The sequence below is a fragment of the Meriones unguiculatus genome, chromosome 19 (genome assembly GCF_030254825.1).
Source record: "Meriones unguiculatus strain TT.TT164.6M chromosome 19, Bangor_MerUng_6.1, whole genome shotgun sequence".
Classification (NCBI taxonomy): domain Eukaryota; kingdom Metazoa; phylum Chordata; class Mammalia; order Rodentia; family Muridae; genus Meriones; species Meriones unguiculatus.
This window is the reverse complement of record NC_083366.1, coordinates 66710253-66727118: the sequence shown is the minus strand read 5'-3', so window position 1 is coordinate 66727118 and position 16866 is coordinate 66710253. Positions and strand designations below refer to the sequence as shown.

Here is a 16866-nt window from a genome sequence, read left to right as displayed (position 1 = left end):
CAGAGTCCAGCATGCCAGCCAAGGAAGGACAGCACAGCAGTGGGCAGCTCTTTCTATCGTAATGGAGCCCATCATAACATACTCCAGACAGCTGCCCACAGGGCTGCCCAGAGGCCGTTTCCTTAACCACCACAGGCTTTGCACATGTGCTAATCTCTGTTCCTTCTCTCCCTGCTCTTCACTACCACAGAAGCCTGCATCAGAACCAGCTATATCCTAAAGACAGTGGAATACTGAAAAGAGATTAATGGCCTGCTAAAGAGACATGGAGTACTGCAAAGGGATGAGCACAGAACTGTGTTTTCTTTTTTTTAAACTTATTTATTTATATATATGAGAGCTTTATCTGCATGTACACGTGCATGACAGAACAGAGCATCAGATCCCACTATAGATGGTTGTGAGCCACCATGTGGTTGCTGGGAATTGAACTCAGGACCTCTGGAAGAGCAGCCGGTGCTCTTAATCTGCTAAGCCATCTCTCCAGCCCCAGAACTGTGTTTTCTTTTTGGTTTCCACATATAGGAGAGAATTGTGATATTTGTCTTTCTGAGTCTGACTTGTTTCATTTTGCATGACCATGTCCAGTTGTAGACATTTTCCTGCAAATGACATAATTTCTTCTCTACAGCTAAATAAAACTCCATTGTGTATATACCCACAAGTTCTTTCTCCATTCATATGCTGCTGCACCCGAGGCTGGTCCTGCTTCCTGGCTATTGTGAACAATGCAGCTATAATCAGGAATGTACAAGTATCTTAGTCAATGTTCTATTTCTGTGAAAAAAAACACCATGACCATGGCAACTCTTAAAGGAAAGCATTTATCTGGGGCTTGCTTACAGTTACAGAGATTTAGTCTATGATCAGTATGGTGGTGTACATGCAGACATGGTGCTGGAAAATGAGCCTAGAGTTCTACATTTGGATCTGCAGGCAGCAGAAAGAGAGAGAGAACACTAGGATTGGCTTGTGCTTTTGAAATCCCCCCCCCAGTGACACATTTCCTCCAACAAGGCCACACCCACCCAACAAGGCCACACCCACCCCCCCAAAAGGCCACACCCACCCCAACAAGGTCAAATCTATCCCAACAAGGCCACATCTACCCCAACAGGGCCACACCTACACCAACAAGGCCACACCTCTCCAACAAGGCTACATCCCCTACTGCCACTCCCTAAACATTCAAATATATGAATCTATGGGGGCTATTTTTATTCAAACCACCACAAGTTTCTATGGTTTGTTGACTCTGAGTTCTGCAAGTGTATACATTAGATGGTGTCATGATCCTATTTTTAATTTTGAATTTTCTGAGGAGCCTATACTTTGATTTCTATAGGGGTTGTACCACTTTACATTCCCACCAGCAGTGCATACTGGCTCCTTCTTCCTCTCATCCTCACTTGTCACTTGTTTTTGTTGTTTTGAGGCAGGATTTCATTATGTAGCTCTGGTTGTCCTGGAACTCACTTATGTAGACTAGGGTGGCCTCAAACTCACAAAGATCCATTAAAGATATGTGCCACTATTGCCCAGCCTTCTATTTTGTTTTCGTTTTTTAGCGACATTTTTTAAAATTATGTGCATAAGTGTATGTCTATGTGTAGGTATGTGCAAGTGAATGCTGTGACTTCAGAGGCCAGAAGAGGGGTTGGACCCACTGGACCGGAGTCAGGAACAGCTGTGAGTGCTCCTGGAGGCAACTTGGGTCCTCTGGAAGATCAACATGATCTCTTAACCTGTGAGCCATCTCTCAAGACCCATCTCTCCTTCTCCACTCCAGTGAGGTCTCTTGTAGCCCAGGCCTCAACTTGCTATGTTGCTGAGAACACCTTTGAACTCTTGATCATTCTACCTCCACTTCTCAAGTTCAGGGATTTCGTGTGTGCCTTGATACCCATTTTACAAAGTGCTGGAAAGCAAACCCAACAATTAGTAGAATGCTAGGGAATCATCCCCAGACCCTGTTTCTTTGAAAAAAACAAAACAAAACAAAACAAAACTCAGGTATTGCCACAAAAGTCACACTCAGATTGTCTTGCTGTGACCTGTCCCCTCAGTGGCAGAACTGGTTTATCAGATGACCATAACAAAACACAAATAACGAATGCAGCACAGTGTCCTCTCGGCCGGTGCTTCTTTGAGAGAATGTACCATGACACAGGCTGACCTGGTATGTCTCTGTAAGAGAGAGGCAGCCTAACTGATTCTGGTGTTTGCAATTTCAGCTTTGACAGTCAGTCGTTAGTCATCATTCTCATCGGTGACCTGCTGCAGAGTTTGGCAATGGAGAAGAGGTGCATGTGTAGCCAAAGTACTGAGCTTGCTTAGCACATCTTCATCCTCATGACTTTCTGGTTCCTGTGACTCTGACCCAAACTGGGTACCAATAAGGACAGCTCCTCTATATCAAGTTTATGAATGTCTCTGCATTCCCCATTGTTTCACTTCTTGAGTCCCACCCCATAGGTTGTCTGTGTACACAGATTTGGTACGCTCTCCAGCGGCCACATGACTTTGGCAGAGCTGCTTGCTGCTTTGCACAGCCTTTCTGTGTGGGAGCCACTCTGCTCAGCCTCTCCAAAGAGCAAGAGCAGAGGTCTGTGTCCTCTGTGATCTAGAAGCAGCAACTGCTCCCTGTTACTAAAGGCACATCAATCAAGACAAAGAAAATGCTACTGTTGTGATGTGGTTTGTGTTTTTATTATTCTGCCTACTGATGATAAATGTGGTTTTGCACTGCTGCTTTTGCTCAATAATTCAGAGATTAATCCAGAACAGCACATTTATGCCTTCCTTAGCCCAAAGAGCTCCGTTATTTGAAAGAGCTCCTCAGCCAGCATTACTCACTGTTTGCCCAAACTTTTGATTTCTGGGGCCCAGAAAGGGTTAGGCCAGTCATTTCTGTTCACCAAACAATCTCAAGCATTCAGCCCAAGTATTCTCAATGTCTGTCCATGCTGGGACATGCAAAGGACCAGAAGTGCTGCTTGGTCAAATGGAGGTGACTTGTATGTGAGCAGCCAAGGTTCGAAACAGAACTTCGACTGATCCTGTAAGTTACTGTAGAAATACTTGGTGGGGGCATCTGCAGTGTTTTTAAAATAACTCATTAGATGTATGAATTCTGTGTTTGGAGGTGGGTTTGCATGTCCCAGGGCTTCCTGTGTTAAAATCTATTTTCCTTTATGAGAAGTTTGGGAATGGAAACAATCCCAACACGTGTGTACAGGAGGAAGCTTGTATAGGGATAAATAAAGTCATCAGGTGGAGACTTTTGCCTGAATACAAATGGCCTTATAAGAAGGAGAAAGACCAGAGCCAGGGTACATGTGGACAAACACACATGTACACACACACACACACACACACACACACACACACACAGTGTGTAGCTACCCCCCAACTTTACTCATTTGACAAAATGAACTACTTTGGGTCTCAGCTAACAAGAAGCTCACATTGAGCAAATTTTGATGCTGTGTGTCTCTTTCTATTTTAATTTATTCAACTTAATTTGAATTAATTTATTTATTTGTAAGACAGGACTCAGGTAGGCTAAGTGCTCAGAATGTAACCTTGGATACCTGTTCCTTCTGAATCTGCCTCCTGAGAGCTGGGATGACAGGCAAGTGCTCCACCATGCCTGGTTTGTACAGTACAGGAAGTCAAAAGCAGGAAGGGCTGTGTTTGTGCTAGGCAAACACTCAGCCAGCTGAGCCTCATCGTCACTGTCTCTTTGTTTCTGAATGTCAACTGTGCACTACTTATTCTTAAGAATACCCAAAAGTCAACTGTCCAAAGGGACAGGCACCCTGCATCAGCTTCCAAGTAGCAGCCACTCAAACATGGAACATGGGCCAAATGCACAGGAAAGACAGAGGTTCCTAATGTTCACTGCTGCAGCTGCATGGGAGATAAAGGCTGGATGTTCCCCTCATATCGCCAGGCTTCAGCCTAATTTAATCAGCTTTCTAATTTATAGACAGATCATCAAGTGACTTCAGGGGGTGGCATATGCAGAATGCTTCTACAAGCCAAATGGAAGTAATGTTGCTGATTGAAAGAAGGTCTGACTTGTTTCCTGAATTATTGATAAATTTTGTTGCTTCAAATAAACCATGAGCTACAGGCAAAACTCTGTGCAGAATCTAGTGATTCCCACTCCGGGATTTGCAGTCATTGCTCAGGCAGAGAGTAAACATGTCTTATTGGCCTTAGTTTGAGACAGGAAGGTTTGTACGCTACAGGGTAGGCTGCTAAACATTAAATCATTAATTAATGAGCTGAAGGTATCTTGGTTTACATGACAGAGACTTTATTTTAATTGGAAACTTCATCCTTGCCAGAAGCCAAAGACCAAAAGTGTTTAGAGGCTATGATTCCTGACTTATTTCCTAAATGATTTTAGGGCAATCTTTCCAAAGGGGGCTATGTGTTAGAGTAGCAGGAAAGATCCATTAAGGAAAAACTCAGGGTCAAGACAATAGAATCTCTGGCCTGGGTAGTGATCTAACGTCCCACTTGGGTGTGGTCAACCAGACTGTAAATGGACCACCCTTAGGAAAGTGGGCTCACCTTAGGCTATATTAAAGAGATAGGTGGAATAATTTGCCCTTTAATGTCGGGAGCCATTTTGTTAAAGGAGCTCTCTTTAGGCAGGTGGGTCTTCTGGAAGGGGATTTGGTATTTTGAATGGTCTGTACCATGATACCCCAGAATTGCTTCCAGTCTCGGACACTCATTCTTTGTTCAGTGCTGCATCTCTCTATACTCTGGCATGGTGTGAATCATCACTTTCTGAGTATTTACACACTATGATTGAACAAACTTCTTGTGGGATCTTAATGAAGAAGTACTGCTGTTCAAATGAATTAATTCCTGATTATGGAAATTCTGATTTGATTCAAACAATTTTAAAAGATAAATTGTTGTAGAACTTCTAAAACAACTCTAAAACATTTATGGCTACAGTAAATACCTTTGTGGAGCTCTAGATGCCTCACTAGGAGACAGGCTTAAGGCAGATTTGTAGCCTCAGATAGCCTTCACTCATGAATCCTGGTATATGCCATAAATATAGGCAAGTTGGTTTAAACTTTCCATGAATCCAAATTATAATGGCCTACCAAGCAATGTACAAACCTTGATGTCATTGTATACAAACCTTTCTGTTGTAATTTCTTATACCTTGTTGACTGAACCATCATCTTGGCGACCCAAGAGATAAAGAGAACAAGGGAAACTCCTCATCCTGTCCCAGATCCTACCCTGGACCCTGAAACCTTGGCAAAGCAGAGAGAGACTTTGGCAATAAGACCCAGAAGACCATTAACACTTTAATGTGATACTGAGCTTTTTCTTCTCAGAATCTCTGCCTTTGGCACAGTCACTCCTGAGCTAAAGCATACACTTTGTCAGTTTGCCTGCTTTTCTAAACTAGTCAGAAGAGCACAAATGTTCTTTTCTGTTTGTTTCTAAGCATGCCTTTTTTTAACACCTTGGGCCTTCTTGTCACCTTGGGCTCAGTTTTTCTCTAAAGCTCCCTTCCCTACCATGTGGCTGCTGTGTGTCTCTGTGTGTGATAGCCATGCCCTTTTAAGTGGTATGGCTTTCTTTTCTTATCTCTTGAACCCAGCAGCTGCTGAGATTTGAAGATTGTTTGTCCTTGGGGCTTTTCTTTTTAAACTCCAATAAAATTATTCTCTATCTCTAAAAACAAACAAAACAAAAAAATCTTCTTTGTGGTGAAGAAAGGCTATAAAATGTAGTCGGTTTTCAAATTAAATCTCTGAGTTGATACTTTGCAGTTCCCTAAAATCACAAATGCCAGGTGTGGTGGTACCCAACTCTACTCTCAATACCTAGGATGCTGAGGAAGAAGGCTCTTTCTTGAGTTCAAGGTTAGCCTGGGCCACATAGGAAGACCTGGTCTCTCTAAACAACAACTAAACAAAACAAAAACAAGTGAAGAAAACACACATCCCACCAGTGGAAAAACACTGTAAACAGGTAGTTTCAAGAGCACTATACACTCATTGCTGTAGTTAGCTTTAGTTGTCAGGATGGCATTGTTTGCAGTCATCTGCCAGGAGAACTTCAAATGACAAAGTGTTCAGATTGGCCCTTGGGCATTTACATGGAAGACTATTGTGATTGTTCATTGGTGTAGGAGAGCCCAGCCCATTGTGAGCAATGTTTGCTGGGCTATGTAAAGAAGCAGGTGAGCACGAAGCAGAGCAATCCAGAAAGACAGCCAGCAAACAGTGTTCCGCCTTGGTTGCTGCTTCTGCTTCCTGCTCTGGTTTCCTTGACATCCTTCAAGGACTGACTGTCACCTGGGAGTATTAGATGAAATAATAATTGTTCCTCCCCCTAAATTGTCTTTAGTTAGATAGAGTGTTTTATCATAAAAACAGAATGGAAACCAGAACACATAGGTTTGTGAATGTGCGTGTGTACACACACAAGTAATATCTATAGGCAGAGGAAAAAAAAAAGAAGTCTTATTCCAATGTATATTGCATTGGAAGTTATTTCTTCGTGCCAAAGTTATTAGATCCTTAAAATAAAAAAGCAGCTACCCTTAGCACATGCCTTTGATCCCTCAGCACTTAGGAGGTAGAGACAGAATGATCAAAAGTTCAAGGTCATTCACAGCTACTTGGAGTCTATTTTTAATACTGACTCTGAGACAATGACCTTAGTTTTTGCAATGTATTTTTAATTTTGTTTTCTTCACTTGAAAAAAAATTACAAAACAGCAAATATAGTTTTAAAAATCCATAGGGTTCTGATTAGTTGAGGTTTCTATTGCTGTGATAAAACAACATGACCAAAAGTAAGTTGGTTAAAAGGAAAGGTTCATTCAGCTTATACTTCCACAGCACTGTTCATCATCTAAGGAAGTGAGGAGAGGAACTCAAGCAGGGCAGGAACGGGGAGGCAGGAGCTGATGCAGAGGACATGGAGGAGTGCTGCTTACTGGCTTGCTCTTCATGGCTTGCTCAGCCTGCTTTCTCATAGAACTCAGAACCACCAGCTTTGGAGTGGCCCCACCCACAGTGGGCCCCCTCAATCACTAATGCTCTACAGACTTGCTGATGGAGACGTTTCTCAGCTGAGGCTCCCTCTTCTCTGATGACCCTTGTGTGTATCAAGTTGACATAAAACCAGCCAGGACAGGATGTAAAACACAGGAAGGGTACGGGAAGACTCATCTACACTCCTGACTTAACCTTCTAGGTGGCTTGCGGAAAAATCTTGCAGCCCCTGGTATTCAGTGCAGGAAGCATTTTTTTTTTCCTCAGCAGTGCCAGCTGTGTTTGCTTCTTGCTTTGAAGCTTGAGCAGGGAAGTTCTTATCAAATCAAACCTATAGCCCTTGGACAAGACAGAAAAACCAACTACCCACAGACACTGTGGGGAAATCAGAGCAGGGAGAGGTGGAGAAGACCCCATACTTGGACAAAGTCCCTGTCATGAGGTGAGTTCCCAGCTTTTTCTCTTTTCTGACTTAAGCGAGCGGCAGTTTGCACCTTACATAGTGATCAGAACTCAAAAAGTCACAGCCATGCGATTCCGGGGATTAGAGGATAAGGTTGGTTGACTATTGTATCTGGAAAGTAGAGGAGTTGGGTGGAATCTCAGAAAAAAGACATATAGACTAGGCACCATGGGTATACACTAGGGTGTATGGGGGACTGCCCACATCCCTGGTGGCCTCTGGGTTCTGTTCCTGTGTGGAAGACTTAACTCAGGTACACAATTAAGGTGAGAACAAGGGGTTTCAGAACTGCCCCCTGTGTACACAAAGAAGACAACACCACCCAGGGGAAACGTGATTTGTCTACACCACCCCGCTGGAATGTGTAACAGTAGCTGAAGTTATTCACTAGGCATGGTGTTGAACACCTTTAATGGGTGCACTTGGGAGGCAGAGGCAGGTGGATGTCCGTGAGTTTCAGGCCAGCCCATGAGCTTCCAGACGGTTCTCTCCTCTCTAACTCCTACCACAGGGCAGACATGCTGGGGATTGCAGAGTGTGTGGCAATGAATGTCACTTTTTGTTTTCACAAGGGTCCTGGAAATACAAATGGGGGTCGGCAGACTGGAAAGACAAGTGCTTTTACCTGCTGAGCCATCGCCCTGGTCCTGACTCATTAAAGGTTGGTTACACTGCGGGATCTGGAATTAGATAATAGTCTCCTATAATTGATATTCAAGTCTATTGAGACCTATCGTTCTATATTGCATTTGGAGTGCATGTTTGTGTATGTTATTGTCAGGTCCAAAGAAATTTTAACTTCCCCAAATTCTAAAGGCAAAAGGTGCAAAAGGCTGCCTATTAGCATGGAGAAATGCATGCTAGGTATCACCAGTACCTGTTACACATTTCAAAGTCCATGCTGGCCAGCACAGTCCCTCCTCTCACCTCCTCCCATACCCTAAACTCCCTGTAGTTCATGGGCTTCCCTCTCCCAGCTACTCATTCTTCCTGAGATTTCAGCCATGCCCTTTCTTTATTTCCTCTCAGTCTCGTATCTCCTTCCTCCCTGTCGCTCTGCTCCTTAGCTTGCTCCCTCTCTCCATTGCCCCCACCCCATCTGCTCCAACTTCTCTCATGGCCAGGTCCAGTCTCCTGGTCATATTCAGTCTACTACTTTCCCTCTCTGCCCTGGACTCTCCAGATGCCTCTGGCTGGTTTTCCCTCTCCTCTCTCGTCTACAGTAGAAGCCCTCCTCTTCACCATACCATGGAACGGCCATGTTATCAGGTCAGACAATTACCTCATGTGCTTCTTTCTCTCTTTCTTTCTTTCTTTCTTTCTTTCTTTCTTTCTTTCTTTCTTTCTTTCTTTCTTTTCTCCTTTCTTCCTTCCTTTCTCTTTTCTTTCTTCCTTTCTTGATTTTTTTCTTTTCTTTCTTTTTTTTTTGACACAGGGTCTCAAGTAGCACTAAACTCACCATGTAGCTGAGGATGACTTTGAACTCCTGATCTTTCTGCCTCTACCTCCTGAGTACTGGGAAGCCAGGTGTGCAAACCACAAGCACAGTGCTTGCTTCTCCAGTGCCCTCTGAACACCTTACTAACTGTGCTAAGACATCCTCAACTGTTGTGCACATTTATAACCTTGAGAGGTTATAAATTTATCTCTATACCATGGAGTAATATTTTAAGAGTATGCAGTAAGCCACACCAAACTTTTTTTTTTCTAAAAAAGAAAAGAAAAAAAAAACCAACATGATTTCAGGACAGCAGATGTGAAAAACAAAATTTATGTATCGGGGTGCTCATATCTCTAGAAAACTTTATTCAACTTTAGTATTTTTTTTAATGATGTAGGGTCTCACTGAGTAGCTCTGGCTGGCCTGTAACTCCCTAAGCATGCCAGTCTGGACACAGACTCACAGAAATCTGCCTACCTCTGCTTCCAGAGTACAGAGATTGAAGGCATGGGCTAACACTCCTGGCAGCAAGGGTGCTTTTAGCAACAGGCTTGCATTTGGGTACATGAGCAATAAAAATGATAAGAATGGTTGAGAACATTTTCAGATAGTAGAGAAAATCAGATTGTAACAGAATGGAGACCTGACTTCAGGGAGCTGACCCCTCCCCTGCGGGAGGACTAAGGAATCGCCTGATCTGCTGCAGCTCCGCCACGCTCAGCAGTCATGCACTATGATTTTTCTCGCTGTGATATTCATGGACAAATGCTTTATTCAGAGAGACAATTATGGACCTGACACACCAGTACTAAAAGAGCAGCACTTCAAAACCTTGAAGAGGATTCTACCTGCTGCTGTGGGGGACTGATTTCTGGATAGTTACAAGCCAAGAGAGACTGACTGTTGCTCTCTCACAGAACTTCTGAAAGCACGGGCTTAGCTCTTTGAGATGGGGTCTCATGTAGCCCAGGCTGGCCGGAACTCCTGGGCCTCCTGCTGAGTTCTCTGAATGCTGGGATCACAGGTGTGCCATGCCTGTAATGGGCGTCCACTCTGAGCGAAAGGAAGCAAGGCAGCACCAGCACCACCACTATGAGGACACCGTGCCTAGCGTGATGAAGCCGTGAGCAAGCATGAGAAGATGCCCCAGGAAAAAGAGAGGCCAGCAGCAGGGAGGTGGGATCAGGAAGGAACTCTGCCTCGGTCAGCCCTGGGCTCTGCAGCTTATCAACGTGACAGCGGACAAAATGTTTCTTATGGTTACTGTTGAGACAGGGCATGTGCAAGCCCCACGTTTCAGGCTGTTGCACTGTCATTACCTGAGGCTTAGCTGCAGATCAGGGGCTAGTCAGGCAACAGGGATAGGTCAACTGAGCCGGCTGCATGGAACTGCATGAGTCCTCTGCTATGTGGTCTGTGCTTGCCTCCAGCTTGGTAGGCTGAGGCAAATGGAGCCCGAGTTAGAGTCCAGTCTGGGCTATGTCATAAGACTTTATGCAAACAAACAAAATATTTGCTCATACGACCTGAGCTTCGACTCTCCCAAATGTATGGAGTGAAGTTCTCCGCCCTACCGTGTGAATATGAAGTAATTAAGGCTGGGAGGCTCCTCTGGATGGAGTCTGATTGTGACAGTGTTTGCAATTAAATTTGGGGTCACCACCAGTGCCCCAAGTCAGGTCTAGCCACCAGTCCTCCACAAGCCGATTAAGAGTGGAAGACAGGAAAAAGAGGTCCATTCAATGTGGCCACACTGGGAAAAGGAACAAAGAGATGAATTCTGGGAAGACGTAGAGGGCCAAAGGTGTGCAGCCCTAAGCGGTGTTGGTGAAGGCCTGCTCCTGCCCACATTGTCTGGGCTTCAGTCTCACCATGTAAAGCGGTCTGACAAGTTGTAGGGACTGTGTGAAATCTCTTTCCAGGAGTCAAGGTTTGTCTGGCTGGCACCTTTTCCTTCTCCCAACATGAGATTCCTGGGGAGGAATTTCCATTTCTTCTAGGTCCCTTGTTTCAATAGTCTCATGTCAGTTTCAGAGCCGCAAATGTCTCTTTAGGACGTCCTCATTTCAGCCAGGCCAGCTACAACAGAGCTGTGGCCTTCTGAGCTGAGGCCTTCTAAGCGGGACAGGCTCGTGGGATGGAGAAGTCATGTGGGGACAAAATGAGAAGGTGACCAGCTGCCTGCCTCAGAGGAAACGGACCCTCCCGGCGCTTTGACCTTGGATTACAACCTCCACATCCACAGGGAAATAACATCTGTTATTTAAGCCACCTGGTTTGTGCCTGACTGGCACCCTCTCCTGCCCCCTTACACCAGAAGAAGACAGGTGAGTTAGCAGACATTATACAATTCCACCCCCTAGACAAGTGCTTAAGGAACATGTCACAGTGATTTCTAGGGCTATAGTGGGACAGGGATCAAATCAGAGATTTCTAGCAACAGAGGCCAGACTCCATCTATATCTTCTAGGAGAAGCAGGAGGGTGTGCTCTCAGGCTTATGACGTAAGAGAAGTAAAGAGCAACAGAGTTGATGTCTAGACAGAGCTTTACGGCCGATTCCCATCCTTCATCATCTGCTCAGGTAAGTGGGAGAGATGACCATGTTGTTATCAAAGCGTCCAGGTACTCCTTGCCTTTCAGTGAACTCCATCTTCACAGACACATCAGAAGCTGAAAATGCCCTCCTTCAAAACTTGCTTAATACTTCAAGGTGCTAAATATGCCACCTTTGCAATGTGGCACCCTGTCCAGTCTTGCTTGGCTCGTCATGACCCTGGACTGAGTGGGAGATGCTGTTGCCAGGCTTTGAAAAGATCCAAACTGGCTGGGCAGTGGTGGTGCACGCCTTTAATCCCAGCATGCAGGAGGCAGAGGCAGGAGGAGCTCTGTAAATTCTAGGCCAGCCTGGTCTACAGAGTGAGTCCCAGGACAGCCGGAGCTACATTAAGAAACTGTGTCTCGGGGAAAAGAGAGAGAGAGAGAATCTGAATTGCTTTTTCATTTATGTGTGTGTGAATATCAGTGCTCACACATGCGTGGGGAAGCCAGAGGACCTCAGGGGTTCACTGTATTGCACGGGGGCTGAGCCTTACCCGGCATGCCGCTTATCTGCCCTTTCACTTGTGCCCTTCCAAACGTTCTTTGTGATAAGCCTGGGATGGAAGTAACCTGCTGTCCTCAGTTCTGTGAGCTACTCTGATAGAAGACTGCCCCTCAAGAAAGGGTAACGGGAGTTGGTGCAGAGCTGCTTGGTCAGGAATGCAGGGGGCCTGGGAGTTGGAGTCCAACCTGGACAGAGACTTCATGTAAAAGGCCAACTGACCAAATAAACAAACTGGTGGGAAATAACAAAACTCTCTCACTAAGATGAAGTCTTTTAATTTCACATTGTCTCTGCGTCCATTTTGAAGACGGATTTCACTGTTTTTTGCCTGAGGCAGGGCCCAGTTACCCTTGATGTAGCTGGTTTCCAGTTCTATGACTCCCCGACCCCATTCAGATGTCTGTCTTGCCTCTATGTGGGAAAGCGCATGGTACTGTCCCCTCTGACTCTCGCACCCCATGTGGCTTGCTAGGTAGGTAAGGATGACCCCTCTGACCACAGCAGGACTCAACCAGGGGCTTGCTCTAAACCCACCAATTAGAACTCACTATGTCCGCTGGCTCACCTTTAATTCTCTCTCTCTCCCTCCTTCCCTTCCACTGCTTGGCCTCCCTTTCACCCCTGCACCTCCTATCTTCCTCGAGACTTCAAAACCAACTTGGAGAAAGTGTAACAACAACAATCTCAACACTTAGCAAGAGAAACATTGTTATAAGAATATAGACACAATGTAACTTTCAGGAGCAACTTTTCAAGTGGCCATTGATAAACTCACAGCAGAGAGTGTCCCAAGGTCTTCCTTGCAGCAGAGGCAGCTGGCTCAGTTCCTTTTGGATAAAAGCCAGCAGGTGAGACATTGAAAGGACTTGTGCTTCGGATGACAAATGTATTATACCAGAATTTCTTTTTTGTTTTTTAAAATATTTATTTATTTTTATGTGCATTGGTACTCTGCCTGCATGTTTGGGCAAGGGTGTCAGATGCCTCTGGAACTGGACTTACAGAGAGTGGTGAACTGCTGAGTGGATGCTGGGAATTGAATTTGGGTTCTCTGGAAGAGCAGCCAGTGATCTTAGCAGCTGAGCCATCTCTCAAGCCCCTAATACCAGACTGGAGGTACTCTAAAGAGACATTCTCTTTCTCCCTTTAGCTTCAGATTCTAAAATAAGGTTCCTGGTAAGGAAACAGGAATTTCCCTCTAGGAATCTCACCTTGGGAGACAGAAAAGGCTGAATTTCTTACAGACATTTCTGGGTCAGTGATGGGAGGGGCCAGACATTAATCTGGACTTCCTGGCTATGTATGATTTTGGCTTTCTACTTAAACTTTAACTGAAGAGGGACTTGAAGTATCCTGGAATCTTTGTCTCTATTCCATCGAGGACACATAGAACCAATCTCCCCTTTCTGCTTTTCATTCTTAACCCGGTGATTTTAATTGGCTTACTGAAGACACGTGGTGGAGCTTGGTTTGTTAGGACCCTGAGGGGCACAAGCGCCAACCCTTAAACTCCAGTAACAGCAGCGTGTTTTAAAGACAGTATTCCTAAAAAGGCTTTCTCTGGGTAGAAAGCCGATAAAAGCCAAGTACCAGAAAATTCTCAAACAAGGCATTCTAACAAACTCCATCACAGAGCTGACCTGAGGTTTCTGGAGAAGCCCCAGGCTCTGGGCTGCAAGGGGGCCTGTGCTTTGGCTAAACTTTCCTCGGGTTGGGCTCTTGTTGGGACTCTGGGCGCTAGAGAGTCCCCACATGTGGGCAGGAGGGTCCATTTTATTTCCCTGTTTGCTGCTCTCTCCTTCACTTACTATGTTTATCAGGCACATCTAACGACAAGCAGAGGTCCTATGCTGAGCTGCCTCCCTGTTCAGCCAAAACTAAGGGAATGGAACAATTTTGCTCGCTTAGCACAATGACCTTGCCATTAATTAGTATCAGAGCCTGCGGTGCTGGCTGCCCTGATAAGCTAGGCTTATCTTCAACAGACTAATTAGAGATTTGTTCACTGTATCCACATTGGGAAGAAAAACAAAGGGACCCTATGCTGTCCTTGTCCCCAGATCCATCTTCAAGGGTGTTACACAAGGTTTAGGTTTAAATAGAGGGCAAGGGGTATGTCTAGCTAGGTAGCCCAGGTCAAGGCAAGGTCCCATGCATCACTGACCCATCATTATCTCCAGTCTCTCCCGCAAGGTGGTGTGACAAGTTGTCCCAACAACTGTGTGAGACTTCTCTCTAGGGCTAAGTTCCTCCTCTGACTGCCGGGCCCCGACGTGGGATTCCGATGTAGGGGGAGGGGATTCCATTTCCTTTCGTGCTTTAACAATTTGATATCCAAGGGAGAGGTACAGCTGTTTATCCTCCTTCCTGCCGGATGGTCAGGCCCAAGGAGTGCAAGGAGGCAATCCCTTTGTACTTCAGAATGCGTCCCACCCCTCCCCACCCCCACCCCTAAGCGTTTCCATAGGCTTAGAGGTGCCTGGACACTGGCAAAAGATTAATGCTGTAGTAGCCGGGCAGGGAAGGAGGGCCTGGGGCACAGCCAGACGCCGAGGGGCGTGGCCAGAGCGCCAGACGTCCGCCGTGCGCGTGCGCGTCCCACGCGGGGGCGGAGCCTGGCCGCGGGCGCCCGCTGTAAACAGACAACATGGCGGTGGCGGCGGCTCCCGGCGCTCTGGGCGCCCTGGGAGCGGGTCGCGTCCGCCTGGTGGCTGCGTGCTGCGCGCGCCTCGGCCCCGCGGCCTGGGCTGGCGGTCCCGCTCCGAGGAGGGGCTACAGCTCCGAGGTGAAGACGGAGGATGAGCTGCGCGTGCGGCACCTGGAGGAGGAGAACCGAGGTGAGCTGCAGGCAGCGCGGCGAGGCCGCGGAGGTCGGCCTGGCTGTCACTGCGGCCAGAGGGTACGGTGGCCCTCCGGGTTCAGCGCTTGTGGTGATGCTGCTCGCGCAGGGGGTCTTTCCAGCCAAGGTCAACCCCGGGTTTTAGTACCGGGCCAGGGTTGCTTCTTGCTGTGTAATAGCTTTCTGCCATCTCAGGCGTCAGTATGAGAGTTGGAAGAGCTGCAGCAGGCATGCCTTTTCTCAGCTGATAGAATCTTAAATTAGAAGCATCTTTTTTCTTTTGCACATTTTATCCCGGAGAGATAGTTTTGGGGGGACTGTTGCACGTCACTTCAATGATTTTGAACACTTTATTATTTTATTTTTGGCTTTACTGAGCTGGGGTGGGGGTGAATAATGAGGATAGTGTTCTTGTCCTTGGGCTCCTTGCTCTGGGAGGCGACAGATTAGTGCACTGCAGAGTGTGGGAGGCTATGAAAAGGTAAGATACTGAAGAAGTTCCTTTTAGTTGCAGTGTTGGCTTAACTATGGTGGAGAAGATGGATTAAGGTGTTGTCCCGGAAGGAGCTCATTGCATTTTGACACACGTTTATAAAGCGCGGTAGTCTGTTAAGTAGATGGGAAATAAGTCGGGATGGCTGTCTTTTTAGAAGCTGTCCTTGGTTTTTGGAGGTCGGATGGTGCTCGCTTCAAGACTTGTTGAGAACTCTGCAATGTCTGCAGGGTTTCTCTCTCACTGTATAACCCAGGCTTCCCTGGGACCGAGATCCCCAGCCTCAAGAGTGCGGAGAGCACAGGGTCGAGCCACCTTGCCACTGCAAGGCTGTTTGCAGGCAATGGAGACCGACTGTTCTGGAGCTTAGTTTCCTTTGCTCCGACCATCCAATGTTTCAAGCAGGATAATAGGTATTCCACGAGGTTGTGAGGTTGAGATGAGAAGGTTACTGTGTCTTGCCCTGTGTAGGATGCTCAGGAATATGGGAAGTCATTTTTGTTTCTTGCTCATTCGAGCTGTCTGAGACAGTGGGATGGGCAGAAAGATGGAGATAATGTATTTGGGAAACCGCAGAAGACAAGTCTGGAAGCCCAGATGGGAGTTTAGACAGGCCCGAGATTATTGAAGCCTTGACTGCCAGTCTCTTGGGTAAGCTTAGTGGTGTTGGTGTTTCCGTTGTTATATGCTCCAGTGGTTTGTTATTTATAAAGGGTTAGCTGTATGCTCCGGGATTCTGTGTTCTTCTGTGAGTGCAGGTCCAGTGCAAATCCACACAGAACCTCCTGGAGGCCTTTAAGCTAGGAGGCAATTGGACCGCAGGGGAAGACATGGAAGATGATTTGATAAGCTGAAGTGTAAATATCAGTAACTAGGACATTGTGGCCTTAAGAGTAACCCAGCATTCTTTGAGAACTGGCAGAAAAGACAGTGTGGGCTTTGCTTTGTTTTTATCAGTGAGCAACTGTAAGCAGTGCAAAGGAAGACGCCAGGGCCAGGATACTGCAGGATGGAGTCTCTGAAAGGTTGGTGATGTAGGGACACCGAGACAGACTTTTGGTGTTTTAGTTACTAGCGTTTTGCCATGGACAGACTGTAGACAACAAACACCACGGCAGGGATTCAGGAGCGTTCAGGCCCTAGTACCAGAGACACAGCATTGAGGGGGTTCTGAAGAGTGGAATCAGGCCTTTTGACTCAGGAGTGGTGGTCTCTTACAGATCTTTGTGGATGGGTGTGTTTTCTCAGCAGGATCTTTGTGTATATGTGATCAGACTGTGTGGCCACCAGCATCCCCTCAGATGCAAGCTCACTTCTCCAGGTGAGAAGTCACAGCATTTTCAGGGCGGTGCGCAGTGTTCTCCGTGAGAGGGGAAGGGCTGCTACAGAGACTGTGGCCTGAGTGGATTCTGACATCACATTTTAAAGAGTCTCCTGGTGCTTTTGTCAGAGTGATGAGTCTAAAATTTGATGCTC

General features: G+C 46.3%; 1 protein-coding gene across 4 annotated transcripts in view; it reads left to right on the top strand.

The window, feature by feature from the left end:
* The first annotated feature begins 14661 nt into the window (after nucleotides 1-14661).
* Nucleotides 14662-16866, top strand: part of Auh (AU RNA binding methylglutaconyl-CoA hydratase) — an 85852-nt gene continuing 83647 nt past the window's right edge. Inside the window, exon 1 of one of the 4 annotated variants that reach the window (XR_002476641.2) lies at nucleotides 14662-14895. Coding sequence is in view for 2 of the 4 variants with exons in the window: in XM_021643585.2 (XP_021499260.1) it covers nucleotides 14706-14895 (190 nt within the window). In the remaining 2 variants the exon portion in view is untranslated. The remainder of the gene's footprint in view (nucleotides 14896-16866) is intronic. The other 3 variants (XR_002476642.2, XM_021643585.2, XM_021643586.2) reach the window with 3 other exon arrangements.